At 46.3% G+C, this 18549-nt stretch overlaps 1 protein-coding gene across 14 annotated transcripts in view; it reads right to left on the bottom strand.

Moving 5' to 3' along the window:
- ptprk (protein tyrosine phosphatase receptor type K) overlaps positions 1-18549 on the bottom strand; it is a 130986-nt gene that overhangs the window by 63085 nt on the left and 49352 nt on the right. For all 14 annotated transcript variants that reach the window (XM_042096139.1, XM_042096150.1, XM_042096149.1 and 11 more), the window contains 4 exons: positions 14844-14925; positions 11417-11529; positions 10497-10671; positions 3017-3310 (listed from right to left, as the gene is read on the bottom strand). In XM_042096139.1, the coding sequence (XP_041952073.1) occupies positions 3017-3310; positions 10497-10671; positions 11417-11529; positions 14844-14925 (664 nt within the window). The remainder of the gene's footprint in view (positions 1-3016; positions 3311-10496; positions 10672-11416; positions 11530-14843; positions 14926-18549) is intronic.

Below are 18549 nucleotides of genomic sequence, written 5' to 3' on the forward strand. Positions count from 1 at the left end.
CTACACAGCGTCTCTGGCTGTGACACTTTCACTTGAAGGCGCGCTCCTCTGGCCCGGCTGGCTTGCGCTGTGAAATAAGCTTAAATGAACTCAAAAGAGTCGCCCGCTCAGGCTCCTGCGTGCTGCTCTCTCCTGTGATGAACACAACCACTGCCTCTGGAGAAGGGGAAAAAAGGAGCCTCTCTTCGAGGCCTATCTGCTTTCCTCTGCCAACTAGGCTACCTTTCTACGCCATTGCAAGGGCAGCTGGCTAGACCAAAAGTGGCAAGACAGCCAACACCCAGTGTTGCTTACACCCACCTTCCTGAATATTTTAAAACTCATCCGCCATCCAAAAGTCCCTCTTAGAAAATTAGCATCACCTTGGCTACAATTAACAAAAACACGTTTTTTTACGCAACTCGCCATATGGGGTGGTACGTCAGCGGCGTATATGGAGGGGTAGTTACACTTTATGGTGGCGTTTGAGTGCTCCATGTCCAGCGCTCGGAGGCAGCCTGCTGCCCGGCAGGAGACATGGGGCAGGTGGAGGGGGGGGGGGGGGGGGCAGGCTGTTGCGTGGCATCTGTTTAACGAGCATGGGCACATGACAGAGGCCGAGGAGCATCGCACGGCACTCGCACAGACGCTCATCAAGATGGACACCGGGCCTGATCGCGTTTACTCTAAGGGCTACTGAGAGACAAACGATGGGGAAGGGACAGTGATGCTCAGCTGTACATTAGACTGCAAGATCTTCACTGACTATAGGGAACTCATAGGGCAAGTAACATTAGCTTTTTTTTGGCATGCTAGTTCCGAAATGGGAGATTTCTGGTGCTATTTGTTTAATATTTCAATCTCTTGAATGCGTGATGAAGAGATCAGTGTGTTACTTTACAGAAATGGCGTGACATTTGTAGGAAATAAATTAGACGGAAGAGAGGAGAGAGCACATAGGGGAGAGAAGGGGGGGGATGTAAATAACAAACACAAAGCCAGATCTCTGGAGAGAGGGCGCCTGGAGCATTTTCATAATGCGCTCGCTCACCCTGCAAATCAGAAACGTGAGATTGACTTCACCTACCCTCGGCTTCTCTCCTGCCTCCGCTGCGCGCTCACCCACTCGTCCATGTCAGTCCTTGTAATTATTGTTTTGGTGTCCCCATGGCACCCCAGTATGGGGTGGGGGTGGGGTGGGGGGGAGTAAACTAGCGTCGGCAGAGAGAAAAGTTAAACAATGGAAGAGTGCCTCGACTGCTTGCTTGCGTTAGTGTGTGTACGTCGAGTTTGGGTCGGGAGAGACCCTCTTCAACCCTGGACCCAGTATACTTTTCCAAAGATTCTTTGGGAAGCTTAGCTTAAAGGGCCAGCATGGAGCTGGAGGATATCCTGTTTCCCCTTGTTGCTTTATGTAGTCCTGTTTATCGGGTTTCTTCGCCCCACCATAGTCATTAACACAATGGCTGCTGTGCAGCACTGGGAGGGCTGGAGGACTACAGGACTTCAGAACAAACAAGACAAAGAACAATCTTTGAGGTGATGCCATTAGAGCCTCACCCTTTAGTTTTTTTTTACCTTTTTTAAACTTTGGATCCAAACCAGACAAGACGAGTCTGTTAAATAAGCCAGAGTGTCAGCCCTCCCTCCCTGCGTCACGTACGCGCCGTGCGATCAAGTGAAAATGTGAATGATGCAAAAGTCTCAATTTGCCTGACCTCCTCAAACGCAGGCGATCAAAACACGCGCCTGCACCGACGGCAGACACATCAGAGCCTGGTGTTTACACAGAGTCCTGCTGTTCGCCGCTTTAACCATCGCTCCAAGCAAACGGAGCACAGACGTCTGCTTCTTTCTATACCAGCTTACCTCCTCGCAAATAAAATGATATGACATATTAAACATAGCAAACCAAATGATTAAAATTCAAATATATCAATTAGGAATAGCACAGAGCAAGTCAGCTTGTGGGGACAATAATGGATTACATAGTCCAGAAAATCATTATCTTTCATATCTAAAATGGAAAGCCTGTGTCTGTGGTGCTCGCATATCATTCACTCTGTCTGGGAAGATTATCAAATGATTTCTTGCAAGTCATGAAAGCGAGCAAGCACACTGACATTCTCTCCGACGTGAAGTCAAAGCCAAACCTGGCATCAGGGAGGGATGCAGGGAGAGAAAAAATAAACTGCTTTCAAATCCTATTGACAGCAAGGGAGACATCACAAGACTGCAGCATCCCCCTTTGAATCACAATCTGGGAATACAGCTGGCGTGTTCTCTCCACAGAGCAGGAACAGGCCTGGGAATAGACGAAGGCTGGTGTGCGTCTATGTGTGTGTCTGTGTCTATGTGTGTGTGTGTGTGTGTGTGTGTGCGCGCGCGAGTGCATGTGTGTGAGCTAGAAAAGCAATGCCCACGATAATGAAACACTGCATATATTGGCCGTCAGTCTTAATAAGCCATCCCCATCCACAGATCCTCTGTCCCGAAGACAATTACTTCCCTACGTGCTTTCCCATACAAGTTGTGAATCTAGTCCGACTGTGGCTCGTAATGCTGATGCCATAGCAACCCCGCAGAGTGTGACTATCACCAAAAAAAAAAAGCAAAGTGGGGGGGGGGGGGGGGGGGGGGTGGGGGGGGGTGCAGAGAAGGAAGAGGGGCAGTCTTGGACAGCCATAGGCACGGTCATTACAGAGCCTCGGGGTCTAGTCCCCACAGGCATGGATTGTTTTTATTCCATCTTTAAATAAATAACACATGCACGCACACACACGCATGCACACACACATTAAATACATGACAGTGATGCTAAGTGAGTGACAGTTCTTTATTTATTTTCCTTGGCTTTTTTTCCAATTATGTCTTTTTTTCTAAGAGGACTTGGGGCCATTATTTCTATGCTAATGTTCCTAAACACTTGGAAACAGAGAAGTGGAGAGAGACAGAAGAGTGTGTGTGTGTGTGTGTGTGGTGGTGGGGGGGGGGGGGTAATGAAAAAGAACAGATTGGTGCAGGAGGAGTGACTCACCGGCACACTTGGTTCTGGTGACGAGGGCAGGTCCAGGTCTGCCGGTGCCACCTTCCCCGGGGCGGGTGAGCAGGACCCGGATCTCGTACTCTGTGTCCGGGTCCAGGTGCCAGAGTTTGTAGTTGGGCGAGTTGACGGCGTGGGTCTCCGTCCAGCTCCCGGACGTCATGCGGTACTCCACCTCCTTCAGGATGATGGGTCCGTCGCCGAAGATGGAGTTGGCGTTGAGCTGGATCAGAAGGTAGGTCGGCCCTACGCCGAGCAACTGAGGCGGCGCTATGGGCCTTGGGGGCTCTGATAAAAAGAGAGAGAGAGAGTAAGAGACCGAAAGAAAGAAAGAGAGGATTATTACCAGGACTGAAATGTAAACAGAGACGACAGCCAAAAACAGTCAAATCCGCAGGTAGTCTTGAACAAGTTGTGACAACTCATCTAAACATTTTAACAGTCAACAATTCTTAATCCCAAAGCTTCCACATAACACAACAAAACAAACATTTTCTGATTCATCCACTCACTATTGTGATACTGAATTATTTAAAAAATATGAAAGGCTTGAGATTTAGTCTTTGTGTGATTATTCCAACTGGGACCAGCATTTATGCAAATGAATAGAGCCAGATTTGTGTTTCTGTTGCACCCCAAGCAAACTCTTCAGCCTGCGCAACAAGTTACAGCGGAGAGACAACATTTAATTGGTCCCCAGCTATAGCCGGAGTGCCAAACCACTACACTGTTTCAGTCGATCCAGATGGTTCCTGAGGCTGTCTGGAGGTGTTTGGGCGCCGCTGCAGTCACAGTCTTGGCAAGACAGACCACCAGCAACTAAAAACGCACATAATACTTGGATATCACATTACCAGTGGCAAAACCAAATGAGAGGCCTTGGTGCATTCTCCATAATGAGCAGATAATGGAGAGAGACGAGTTGTCGAGTCATTCCTCTCATCCTCCCTGTTGAACTGACTTGTTTTCAGACATGTTTCCTTTTTACGGCTTATTATAGGATGTTTTCTAACGTTTTTTTTTTTTTTTTTTTTTTCCATTTTTCGAAAGGGCTGCTGAACAAGCACGAGCACAAGCAGCAGATGAAAAAGCTCTGTTGACACAACTCCCCCACCTACCCATCCCATAGGAGTTGCGACCGCTGCAGCCTTTGAGTGCCTTAATGACGACAGGAGTCCAACAGGCTGAATAGGACGGTTGTGTTTGTGCTGGTGCTCAGATCATACGAAGGCCGTGGTGCGATGCGGTGCGGTGGGGCAGACAGGCACGGTGGGCAGGCGCATCCTTCCCACCCCAGATGGCTGCAGGCCGGTCCCCCATTTGTCGCAGCTAATTAAACAGGGAAGACTGGCGGGCTCACACATCGCCAGCATGGAAGGAGGGATATTGGGGGTCTGAGTTTCGATTTTATATGTTGTGTCGAAGTCTGCGACCTGAACGAGCCAGCATTCAGCTCTCGCAAAACACTGGTGTGTTAGTCTGGGGTGCACTGCTGAACTGCTACAATCATTACACTATATATAGGGAGACTACTCTGTTCCTTACCACAGTGGTGATCATCTATGTCTTTGGGAATACATCTATGTCTTTGGGAAATGTAGTCCTGATTACCCCCATTAGATTTGGTCTTTCTGGTGGGTGAGAAGGGTCCACTGTGATGGCCTCCTACGTCAATAAGCTCATTCAACTTCAACCAGATCTGCACAGCGCTGCATGAATGAGCCTAAATGAGCCTAAAGACCTGCCACTGCTACAACCGATAAGACGTTACGCACAAGCTCCATAAGCGGCGATTCAAAAAGTAAGTCATCGAACAAGGAGATCAAACACTGCTGTGGAACCGTGGTTGGCACGGCAGCGTTTATTAATGCAATCTACTCCTTTTTATCTTCAACAGGAGCGATTGCAGGCAAAAAGAGCTAGGCAGACATGGGAGACCAGTTTATTTGGCAAAAGTGATTACTGTTATCTTGCATGACGGGTGATGCATCGAGATTCAAATTAGCGCAAAATTAGTTTAAAATCAGTTGTTGTGCTTGCGTAACATATTCCCCAGGGTGAATGCATCATAGCAGTAACCTGGTGACGAGCCTTAGAACTCATTAGCCATTAGTAAAGGGGGGGGGGGGGGGGGGGGCAGCACCGATGAGGAGGAAAAAAATGGTGCTTTCCCATGTGGCTGGGATGTAAGCCTGCTGGGTGTAGCCATTACTTTTCAATTAGGGTCCCTTTTCTTAATTTCTGGAATCGAATTTCTGCCATTACTCTTATCAGTGTTTCATGAGATGCATGGCGCTGAGCTGTTCCCCAAATTACACTCGAAAATGTGATTTCCTTCCCACTCTAATTTAATAATGCTTCTTACGAATTAACAAACGCGCTGCATTGCTCCAATATTACAGCGTAAATCCAGACACAAATGTTATCCGTGTGAGAGTTGAGTGTGGAGCAGGGTTTTTTCCCCCACACCCCTCAGCTGGTGCAAATTCACACACTAAATGGGTTATCTTATCCAAACTTGATTTTAATTTGTTCAAAGAGATGAGAAAAATAATGACATTTTCCAAACAGTCATTTATACTGAATCATCGAAAGGAAAATATATATCAAACCAATGTCAACAAAAATCTTTGTGAAATGTCCTCCTGTAAGATGCCTATAGTCACACTGCAACTTAACATCCATATTGAAATGGCACTCTTCAGTCAATTTGTTTTAATAGGAATAGGAACATAACTCTGCCAAAGTCCACTAGGCTATAACATACCACCCAAGAGCATTTGCTTTCCTCTGCTAATAGAAACACCTACTGAAAGAGAGAGAGGAGAGAGTGTAATAGGTAAAAGCAAATGTGAAATGGAGGTTCACCAACATTCCCCCAGGGAAGGTGTTCAATATCCATGCATATTTAAATCCACCATGTCTTGCAATAATGTGTGGGTGCCTTGTTTTTTTTCCCTCCTTGTTTTTGAGTTCTCTCTACCCAGCTGCCACCACACACACACACACACACACACACAGACAATGGAAAAGGCATTATGAAGGAAGATTACTGGTGTGTGGGGATGAAATAGGCTGTTTAATTTGCGCCTGTAGCTGTAGGCGAGGTTCGTTCATCACCTTTCATTAGGCCAGGTGCCGACACAAACAGGAGAGGAGAGAGAGAGAGAGAAAGAGAGAGAGAGAGAGAGAGAGAGAGAGCGAGAGAGAGAGCGAGAGAGAGAGAGAGAGAGAGAGAGCACACTGCACAGAAGCGGCACGCGCAGCAGATAAGGTGCGGGAGGACCAGCTACGGCCAGCCCTTAAATTGCTTCCTCTCGCACCCGGGCAAATTTGCGTAGCGATTAAAAGAAAGAAAAAAAAAAAACTGCCGGCAAAGAGCAAAGTGGAAATAAGAGGAGGGGAGGAAGAGGAGGAGGAAGAGGAGGAAGGGGAAAGACAAGAAAACACAACGGCTGACAGTAGTGGTGGAGAAGACGACGGGAACAAGGGTAGTGGGCAGATGTGTGCGTTTAGCACTTAATAATGGAGCTTGGGGGGGGGGGGGGTGAGAAGGTGGCAGTAAGAGACTTGACTCTAAACATGTAGAAAGAGAGTGCGTGTGCAGGAGAAGAAGAGAGGAAGAGAGGGAGAGAGAGAGGGAGAGAGAGAGAGAGGGGAGAGGGGGTGCTGGAGGAGAGGGACAGGAAGAGAGAGAGAGGGGAGAGAGAGAGAGAGAGTGGCCGTTGAATGAATCTTTCATCATCTGGTATTATTGCTTCTTCCAGGCAGCACATCCATCATGCCTCGGCTGACAGGCAGGGATGATGGTGCCGAGGCCCCCGCATTACTGCTCCTTGAACCTTGTCTCATCCATCTCGCTCTCGCGCATCCTTCACCGGGCAGCCACGCTAAACTTCTGGCGTGCCGACGCACAACTTACCACACCACCCCCCTCCCCCCCCCCCCCACCCCACACTCCCACAACACACACACACACACACACACACCTAACTACATCAACTAACATCCCACCACCTCCAGCCATGGTAGTAATTGATTTTCATTTATTGCCAATGCAGTGGTCAGAGTCTCCTGCAGCAGCAGCAGCAGCAGCAGCAGCAGCCACCAGCATTTCACTGTGAAAGACAGGGGCTTGAGCAGGGTGGGGGTCTTAGGGATGTAGGGAGAACAGGAGGGGTGGAGAGCAAGGCTGAGATGAGAGAACGAGAGGGGAGAGAGAGAGAGAGAATATAAAAAAGAGAAAGAAACACAAGAAAGAGATTAGGGAATAACAGAGGGATGACAGAGAGGAGGGAGATTGATCAAGTGGGGAAGGGAATCCTTGACACAGTAGTATCTCCATTTTAGCCATTTTTTTTTTTTAAATATATTTTATTTCCCCCAAACTTAATGATGAGGCTCTTGAGGCTAGGCGATGTCCAGTCAGAGAGGCTGGCCTTGCAGTGCGAGTGAGCCAGCGAGCGAGCACAGCATTTTTCCAGCTGACGGATGATGCCACAGGCCACCGAGGGCCCATCACTTCCTCTGCCACTGACCACCTCAGTTTACATCCAGAGCAGCACACTCAGCTAGCCACTGGAACTACGGGACTGTGGGACTAGCAAGGTGACACAATCAGTCCACCACTATTGCACTGACCACACAGAGATGCACATTATGCTAAAGCACACTCACACATGCATATATGTATGCTTTATAAAAACATAATGTAAAGGTGTGTAATAAACTATAAATAATGCTATGTGCTATACACATGTGAAAACATCATGTGGGCCATGAAACTGATTAGTGGAAACAAAGGCTCAACAGCCAAAAGACTGTAAAAGACACAGCCTTCAAAAAGACTCCAAAAGGAAACTTCTTCAATGTTTCCACTGCTGTGAGGCAATGAACTTGGAAGTTGACACAACCATTCCACTGCTATCAAACACACGCAGTAGTGTCATATGTAAACAGCCAAACATAAACCCAAAGCCAGTTCAAAAGCTATTTGGGGTTCAATCCAGGTAAGATTACACACTGGAACAGAGAAAATAAGACTCATGAAGACGATATAAAAGGAGAGAGGGGGGCTATAAAAAAAAAAAACCTTCGAGAGGCATGACGGCAACCTACTTTGCAATTCCTATGATTTCAGATGAACGGGGGGAAAAACATCTGTGTTGACATTTCTCTCCCTTTTTTTATTCTCTTCCTTTCTTTCTTGTCACTATTTTTCCCCTCCCAACACGCACGCATTCTAGAATTCTTCTCCTTCCAAATCATTACCAGGCAACGTCAGCCATTTGGGCTTCATCAGAGTTTAACAATCCCTCTTTGAGCTCCAGGTTGTCAAGCGGCGGGCTTTCGTCAGCCCGGGAAGAGCTGGCAGCCCAGGCATTTCTAATCTACTTTTAAGCAAATATTTCCCCATCCTGCTCGGCAGTGGCTGACAGGCGTCTGGGCGACCAATCAGGCGGCTTGTTTGTGGCAGAGTGGCACGGTAGCCCTGGTGCTCCAGGGGGCTCACCGGGAGAGATGACAGGCATGCCGATCGGCAGTCATTAGTGCACAGAGACACTGGGGATGTGGGCGCGCACGTGCACACACACACACACACACACACACACACACACACACACACACACAAATAGAAGTAGAACACATAGTGACAGTACACATCAGCATACTCCACATATGTGAACATACACACAGAAAATAAACTTCCCCCATTCTTACAATATACGCACACCAAAATATCACACACATTGTAGCCTATATTTCTAAAACCCATTCTATAGCAATACATCCCCTAAAATAAGGGAAACCAACCAAGAACAGTCAGTTATGTACACAAACACAAATACACATATTGCATACCCCTGCAGACAAATGTACACCCACACATATATAGGTCTATATACACACACACACACACACAAGCATTAGATGAGTATGGGATCTGACTTTTCATAACTCTACATCAAAAACTGTAATCATGGTCACAGCTTGCGAATTTGATGAAAGTCAGTCATAGCCGCTGTGGCAGCTTTGCTTCTCGGACTCCATGATGAAAATGGCAGCTGACGTGATACTCCAACTGGTTATTGACTAGTTTGGACATTGTGATATATGAAATGATGTCTCAGAAAACCCAAAGCAATATACTGAGCGTTCGGGTTCCATAATAACTGGATAGGTATCTGGCAGCCACTCCCCTGGACTGCGGTTGTAAAGTTCGACTCCAAAACAATTCGAACAAGTCGAATACAAAGCTTTTCATCTTCGGAACTCAACACATGTAACTGTTGAATGATGACTTAAACTGAGATTTTGAATTAAAACGAAGGCAGAAAACAAACAAGTGTGACATAGAGGCTTGTTTTCCTCTGAGCATCATGTCAATAAAGATCTGTTTGAATGGCAGCCATCATTTCTCATCAAGGCGCTGGGAGAGCTCCGCGTCGGAAAGCACATGACAAACTCGGCTCCGTTTGGCGCGCCACGGCCTCAGCCTCGGCCGCAGGACACGTAGATCAATACTCCTTCACCAAAACGGATTTGCAACTGGAATTTCCATTTGTTACAAAGAGGACCAAAATAGCCAGGAGCGAGCCACTGTCACCTCCTGTTTGCGAGAGCGGCCGCTAATAAACTGCTAGCCCTGGGCCATAAGCGACAATGGGCAACTCCATGCCAGCTCTCATTAACGGCTACCCGTATCAATGGCCCAAAAATTTCCTTTAAAATTACCGTCTTTTGTATCCTTGTAGCGGGATGTCAGCTTTCAAGCGGCAGTGAGATATCGGACCTGTCAGTGCAGTTAATATTCAACTTACTTCTAACACCAGGGTTCTCCGCCCTCTAGCCTGTGCTAACAATAAGATTTGTTTTACAGTCATTCAGATAAACAAGAAACTGCGGAGGCCCTCCCCTCACCCCCTCTCTTTTTCTGAAGAAGAAAGGGTGAGAGAGAGAGAGAGAGACAGAGAGATGGGAGGGGAGAAAGAGAGAGAGCAGAGACTGCCTGCATTAATTCAGTAGCTGGCGAGGGATATGTAAAGCTATTCAGTGAAGACCCCTCTATGCAGCGGTATCTGTTAAGGCTGGGCTGGGTGGCACAGAGCCGCACTCTCTCCAGTGACCCCATTTGAGAGGAATTTACACAAACAGATTTCACGTATCACAACATGAAGTGCCTCGGTCCCCGTGTCCCCTTGGCAAAGCTGATTTAAATACAATTTGTGCAATGTCACAGAATTTGAATAAACAGATGCTGGCTTTAGCTGCTATTGTTAAAACAGGGGCTCATAACCTCAACTAATGAATGGGAATATATAATGGAAAAGTATTACGAACCTGAAATACTCCACACTAACAAGGCATTCAATTTTTATTTTATAGAAAATTTTCACCTCACAAAAACCAGCAATCACAGCATTTTGTAAGCGCTAAGTCGCTGTGACAGTAAGAGCAGTAGATGTAAACATACCTCTGACTATGAGTCCAGCGAAGTTGGACACTCCAGAACCTCTCTCCGACTGGGTCACACAGCGATACAGATCCTGGTCCTGATTGGTCACTTCCTTCAGCCTGAAGGACGCCGCGAACCTGCGATTGCTGATGGTCTTCGTCTCCGCGACGGGAATGTCATCACCATTCCTTTTCTGCAGAAAAAAAAAAAACACACATTTTTATTTGATCTTTTATTCATCTACTCTGTCATTTCTTCAGGCGTTCATTTCATTGCTTTACCATAAAAAACATCTCCATGACATTGATTCAGAAAGTTAATTTATAGCCCAGAATGAGCTGCCATCCACCCAAACCCACTGCTGTCATTGCTAATTACAGTCACCGTGGTGCGTTCCAATGTGTAAACACCCTTTCTTGTAGCAGTCAATTCATTACCCATTTAGCCATGTCACTTCTCCTTAGATTTTAGCACAGTCAACACCATCAGACAAGCTCTGGACAGACTGTAGTGTCTTTTACATCTTCACCTACTCATCTGTCTCAACAGGAAAGGTCACATCGCCTGTCTAGTCTTGCGTTGTACCCATGCATGACAGAAGCTCTCACTGTCTCCCTTGCACTCGCACACAGTCGCTCTCTCTCTCACTCTCTCCCTAAACCTGTCTGATCAAGAAATCTGAACATGAAAGGGCACACTAATTTCCGCACACACACACACACACAGACAGACATGTGCGCCCACATACACACACACACACACAGATATCATTAGGAAGATAAATGGAAGGGGATGTTCACAGTCTCCCCTTAATGAGCAGGGAGACATGGCCGAGGAAGATGAAGGAGGAGAGAGGAGAAAATGAGTGTGAAAATGATGTGCTGTCTGCCGCCGCTAACATGCCCCCATGCCCTGACCCTCGTGCTCTGGCCACCCACCTGTAGCCACAGCTTGTTCTTCACGTCTCGGACGGTGGCAATGCACTGGAACGTGGCGTTCTGGCCGGCATTAACCTCCACGTCGCCCAAACGCAGGAAGTGAGGTGACCGGTCTGCAGGAAGGGGAGGATGGATGCGTTAGTCATGTACATCTATAAATTTGACATTATAATTTCATCATTACAGTCCCAAGTAATTATTTCCACTTCACATTCTTAATCTTTAAGAAACAATTTCAATAAAACTTTAGCAACTAGTAAACAGGATAATCTGAATTTCATCATTACCCATCCATACAACTTGCCTCAGGTGTGGAGCCAAAGGAGCAGAAGGAATCCATATAAACGCACTTCTCAGTGGGCCCACATGTGGTATAAATGGCCCACAGTTTGTATTATGCAACCCCTCATTCATCTAAATATTGAGCCATGAGCTATTACAACAAAAAAAATAGACTGCTCCCAGACACTACCTCGGAGCTGAAGTTGTCCATTTAAATAATTCAAAGGTGTTTACATGGTTGAATTACAAGTTGTTAAACATTCAGCTCCGACATGAAAACAAGCTGTCTGCAGCTTTCAAACCAACATTCTTGAGGGGCCTTCAATGTATTAGACCCAGATTCCAGCCAGTGGGGAATAGGGAGAACATTTTTGAAAAACTGAGTCGAAATGACAAAAACAAAAAATGCCCACAAGTTAGAGTTGAGGATATTTAACAGGCAGTTCTGGACGGCTAAATTATTCATGGTGATTTGGCTGGAACACTATATCCAGATGCCCTGTTGTATTTTGGACACTGGCCAGGAGTAATTGAGCTCCAATTACCAGCAGAAAGAGTCCCTAAAAAAAGAACACAAAAAAATGCCCTAAACTTTCTCTGAACTGTGCTGGACCTGCTGACTGTCTGTGGTGAACCAGATCAAAGCTGATTGCTTGCTTTGCGGTCTTGAAGAAACGCCCAGCAAAACCTCCCTCATTATATTTATTGCATGGCCTCAACAAAACCAAATAAGGACACCGTCTCCAAGTCCGATACGAAGACGGTGCACCGCAGCTCTTGATTTGTGACGACACCACCTGTTTATAAATATGTGGCCTGCGAGTAGGTTTGTTGACAAACGTCTTCCCATTACACATTCATTATCCAAAAGAGTTTGACTTTGAGGAAAATTCTGCCTGTAGATGTTTTTATTTAATTAGTGTACGGCATTATTTTGAATGCCTGTTTAATTGTTTCCTTTTAACCCCTGACGCAGTTTGAAATGACTGCCCTTGGGGTAATCCTGCAAATGAGCATATATACGCTGGCAGAAAATCAGATTGCTGATATTTATACTCCGACACACAAACTCGCCACGACGGTCTCGTATACAGCGCGTCAGATCAAAGAACGTTCAGAGAATGCAGGGAAGACTAAGACTTCATGTGAAAAAAGTGCGAAATGATCCTGCAGGCTCCCCGTGTCTACAGTAAAATACAGAAAGACATATCCGCTCTGGAGATTTAAGGCTGCAAGGCCGCTGCTTAGATGTAGACTGTTGTGTTGCGGTGGGGGGGCCTCACATAGAGAGAGAGAGAGAGACAAAGAGAGGCAAGCAGACAGAGAGGTAAGTGTTGTCGAGTTCATTATCACAAGAGGAATGGGCGGACTGGGAGGCGTTTCGCTGGAAAGCTCAAGGATCTGTCTCTCCATGTCTCTTTCTCTCCCATCCAATCATCTTCCTCTTCTTCTCTGTCTCCATCCCCCTTTTCCTCTCTCTCTCTCTCTCTCTCTCTCTCTCCTTCATAAAGACAACTGCAGAAGCCTCTCAGCGTCTCTCAGGGAAAATAATAACTCAGGCCCACTGGAAAAAGCCTACGTTACCGCAGTTTAAATCAACAAGCATGATCATTTGGACCTTGAGAAGAGACAGGACCAAAATTATGTCCGCAGCTGGCCCACCTATGCCCCCCCCCCCCCCCCATCCCAACACCCCCATCCCCACAGGGAAAATACATCACCACCACAGACCACACAGACAGCTCAGTGCCCGTCACTTTTTGTTTCTGGTGAGGTGTGAGTATGGGGACCTTGGGACAGTACAATCCCTCCAAACTGTGAATGCTTTCCCATCAGCTGCTTAGGGAAGAGCTCTTTTTCAACCCCAGGGTAACGAGGAGACGGTCCTTGTGCACAAAACACATTGCATTCCAAGCTCTTTAATTCATTTATATGTGTATTCAGTTAACTTTATTTTTGCTCCTCCTTATTTTGAGGGGGACTGAATGAATGTATATAGTCGGAGAAACAAGCAGCATGCGATTCTTAGTTCTGCCAGACTAAGTAAATATAATTTTGTGGTGCAGACAGAGTGAAAAAGGAGAAGATGGGGAGGACAGAGACCTTGTCACCAGTTGCTAAAGCACACGAGGCCCCTTAACCATTGATTTCATCCTCCCTTACATTTGAGTGTCTCAACTCATCACCGCGAGCGTGGCTGTAAAGGTTTATTGCATTGTTCGGAGGGATTACAGTCTTGGTTAAGATCCATCTTCGAGACGAGTGAAGACTCCGATGCCCCCCCCCCCGCCCCCCGGAGGCTGCAGCCATTAATTGGGATACCTTTCCATTATTTCATGTAATCCCTTTAGCCTTTACAGCTCTCGCTGCTCTCCTCCACCAAAGCCCATGTTGTGGCAGGAGCCTCGACAGCCAAAGCCTTCTTCTGTGGTTTTGTCAAACGCTGCGCTTCCCCACCGCCACTGCCTCCACCACCAATCTCTAAGGAGACACCTGTTGCTAGGGTATGATGACTGCTTTGATAGATCGTTTGTGAAGGGCCCACTTGGGGACACCCTCAGACGGATAATGGGCTGTTACGCTACGTGTCGGGGTGGACAAAGTTTTCCGTCTGATTAAAGATCTCCACCCCTCAAGATCAAGATGTCACAGCGCAACACAGGGGACTGACTTCAAATATCGCTCCCATGAAATTCTACGGGCTACAGGTATCATTTGTTTCTTTCAGAGAATCCAGAAAATGTCACTGGTCTGTCCTGGCTGCAGGCGACACCGATAAAGTTGACACAAGCCATTCATTTTTAGCTATTTGATAACCGTAATGGGAAGACACTCCAGCACCCCACTCTTTAAACTCTGTACTTACTTTAAATGACTCACTTCATCTAGCCATTTGCTTACTCACTTAGCCCTCTAAAGTGCAGCGGCCAACTCTCCTGACGCCATCACCTATCCACAACAGCCCGTTTCTGTTTGCCCACACCTTTCCTTTCCTCTTCGACCCCCCCCCACCCGTACAGCCCTTCTCGTCTCCCCCACAAAGGCCAGTGTCACCTTCCGACTTATCTTCATTTGCACAGCGCTGAGCAAATCATCAGCGGCGATGCAGGCGCGCCGGGTAATTACTGCCGTTGTAATTACTTACCACATGGATAGCTCAGAACCTGGATGTCATCAATCGCAATGAAGCCCGTCTTGCCATCCGAGACCTCCGCCTCAAATATGACCTGAAAAACAGAGAGACGGAGAGAGAGAGAGAGAGAGAGGGGGAGAGACAGAGAGGGAAATGAGTGAGAAACTGGCATGTAACGGGGTGTGTGTGTGTGTGTGTGTGTGTGTGTGTGTGTGTGTGTGTGTGTGTGTGTGTGTGTGTGTGTGTGTGTGTGTGTGTGTGTGTGTGTGTGTGTGTCAAGGAGGTTGGTGTGGTGTTTACTCCTGTGCAATCCCAAGCCCCACAAATTGACTAGTGCCACTGCGGTCACACAACAACACACTCCTCTCCTGGTTCCCCTTGCAGGTTTAAAAACAGTCATTACTCCCGTTCCCCTCCATCATGACTTCCTCCTCTCGACCAGAGGTGACAAGAAATGTTTGTGCCAAATCATATTCAAAATGATATCTCTGAAGGTCTGTTTCTTTTTAAATTAATACATGACACATAAAGAGCTAGATTACACTGAGGAGAGTGTTGATTCAAGAGTATGGTTATAGCCAAAAGTACTCTGGAGACATGAAAGCGGTGACACAAATTCCAGAAAGAAAAAGCAATTTCATATGTTTTAATCTCTCCCCCCAAAACACCTTTTATTTCTCTTTCACAACCCCCCTACTCATTTTCCAAAAGGGCCTTCACAAACGAAAAAAAAAGTCACATTTTGTATGAAACACAATCAGAAACCCACAAGGCACCCATATTGAATGGTAATGAACATTTCAACACAAAGCCAGTTCCTCCCCAAGGTCTTCCCCTTCTCTACCTTGGTGGAGGGAGCCAAATGAATAAAGGGTGTCCATTTCTTCATCAGCTTCAGCAGCGATGACCACACCATGGCCAAGCAAATCAAGGTCCGATCACTGAATACTGATGGACAACATGGTGAGGGTGCATTCATGGTGAGGCTCCCAATGTCAACCCATTCCCATTCAGTCAGAGGTGAAAGGAAAGAAATATGTGTCTTTGTGCTGTTGGAAGCAGTGATGTCCTTTTTACATCATTTCCCTTCTTTTTTTCATTAGAGGGTACTCCTTGCTTTAATCTCCTTTTGGTTGGCTAACGAGGTAGAATTCAGCTCTCACAGTGACAAATGGCCAGCATAAATTCTTAAAATGAAATCCAAGAGGGAAAAGGACTGATGGCATCACCGATGTCAACAGCTACTGAGGTTTTCTTTTTTTTTTTTTTTTTTAAATGGAATAAATTATATATAGGCTGCAAAGACGACAAAGAAAATTACAATGCAGGACCACATGTTCAACCCCAACTTGACCTGATATGAAATATCTCCTTGACTGTGAGTCCATGTCCAATGAAAGGGAACTTGACATAAACAACTTTCTTCATTCTTTTTTCAAGGGTATTAAACTTCGCCATTTACTTTGTACCTCCAGATCAGCCAGATCAAAAACATACCAGCTACTCTGATCTTGCGACGGTGGCATTTCACTGACTGTTCTCCGCACTTGCTATTTCAAGAGCAAGGGTATGGCGTGAGAGAGGGTAACAGAAAGAAAACAAAGAACTCTAAAGCCATTTCAATTATGGACAGTGCCATTATCCTTGAGAGGATATTGTTTTTTTTTTTTGTTTTTTTTTTTTACTTTTACCCGAGATTCATAACCTTTCAAAATGATCTCCCCCTAAATGTGTTTGACATTTATAAAACGAATCTTAAGCCAGCACTTGGCCAATAATTCCGATGAGCCGATTATGATTTAAATCTTCAGAAGAGCTTGGTGGGCGGGCTGACACAGGAACCCTACCCCCACCACCACCGCTCGATCCCCTTAACTCTATCCCTCTCTCTCTACTTTCCTCTCCTCTCTCTTTCTGATGCCCCCTTCCCTCTCTGGTTAACTCCAACAATGACAAGGAAAAAAAAAATCTACAAAAAAACTTTTCAATTTTCTCCTTCTTAAAAGATATATTATTTTTAAGATCTGACTGTGACGGACTACATCCACCAGCTGAAGCTGTGGGCTGTGAAGGGGGATTAAGTGACCAATACAGCGTTGGTCCCACTTAATAGTGTGCTCAGGAGAGCGTGAGTGAGGTCATCTTCAGAGAAGCAATAACTCATTTTCTGTGGAAGGAGGTCTGACCATAAGGAAACACAAATTCTACCTCTCCTTCTTTCTCTCTCAACTGGGACTCTGGAAACTATCTGCCCGGCTCTGTGGTTGACAGGTGGGCCTTCTGTCTCCCCTCCCCTCTCTTCTCTCTGGCAGGTAAACCAAACGCAGCAGCACCCACCCTCAGAGCTTTTTAAACCTGCATCAAAACAAATCTTTCTTTCTTTCTTTCTCTCTCTTTCACCCCCCTTCCTCTGAGTTTGAAATAGAAAAATAAGGAGGGAAGTTAGGAAGACGCCAGCCACTCCTTATCTTAGCCCTACAAATAAAAAAAGCAAACACTTGAATTGCAACTATGAAAATACCCCATTATTTTGCTTTAACTCATTTCTTCTCTTGTACATCCTTTCATCACACACGCGCACGTGCAAGCCACACACGCAAGCCTGGGGTTTCAAATTTGAAATTGGACTTAGTGGAGATCAGAAGGGATCTCTTTGTATACATACTGGCCTATGAGGAGGGCTGTTTGCATGACCATGCCTCCATGGTGCTGTGCCCAAGCCATTTGATGTTATTCGGCCACTTTGTGCTCGTCTGCGGCGATGTGAAAGAGTAGAGGTGTGTAATTCTGCCTCTGCTTGAATGCAACATTAACCGAGTGGGTCTGTGACCGTTAAGGGTGTTTATGTGTGTGTGTGTGTGTGTGTGTGTGTGTGTGTGGTGTCTGGACTATGAGGCCTTGGGGCCCTGTCATCTCAGAGTTGACAGATGGGCCTTGGAGAGGGACCTGCAGGTTCCTAGTCTGCAGGAGTAACACATGGTGTTAGTGGTGGGGGAACTGCAGATGCGTGCTAGTGTGTGTGTGTGTGTGTGTGTGTGTGTGTGTGTCTTCATATTGATTTCATATTATCATATAGTATATGAATATATTGTGTAATAGTAGAATGAATTATAATAATAACTAATATTGTGGCTATGGGTTCCAGTGTGCATGAATGTGTGCTCAGTCAACATCCAGTATTATATTAGTCATATTTACATCAAACAATCAAACCACTCCTAAAACGTCTCCCTACTCGAGCATTACATGATGAGACAGTGATTACAGCGAGGGCTCCACATGTCATCGGATCAATATCACTTTAGAACAAGCCTCTGCTTTGATATCTCTGCGGTTTCTGCAGGCTGCGAGTGCATGTGGGACCTTGGCCACTGGCTGGAGATCACTTGAAAGGAAGGAGAGTGTGTGAGTCAACATGATACTCATTTTCTTTTCCTGCCCTCTCTCCTCTGAATATTCCTCCAGGAGAACAAGACTCAAATGCTAGCTGACATGCAGACAAAACCTATGAGGATGAAAACCTCCATGCTCGAGGTTTGGCACGCAGTATTTTTCTTCTGTCTGTGTGTGGCTGGGGTGTGTATATATGTGTGTGTGTGTGTGTGTGTGTGTGTGTGTGTGTGTGTGTGTACACATCTGGAAGTCTCTGCACAACACACTGCAGAGCACAGGCAGACAGACACCCTCCCTGTCATTCTCTACCACAAGGTCCTGACCA

The sequence above is a fragment of the Alosa sapidissima genome, chromosome 6 (assembly GCF_018492685.1).
Source record: "Alosa sapidissima isolate fAloSap1 chromosome 6, fAloSap1.pri, whole genome shotgun sequence".
Classification (NCBI taxonomy): domain Eukaryota; kingdom Metazoa; phylum Chordata; class Actinopteri; order Clupeiformes; family Clupeidae; genus Alosa; species Alosa sapidissima.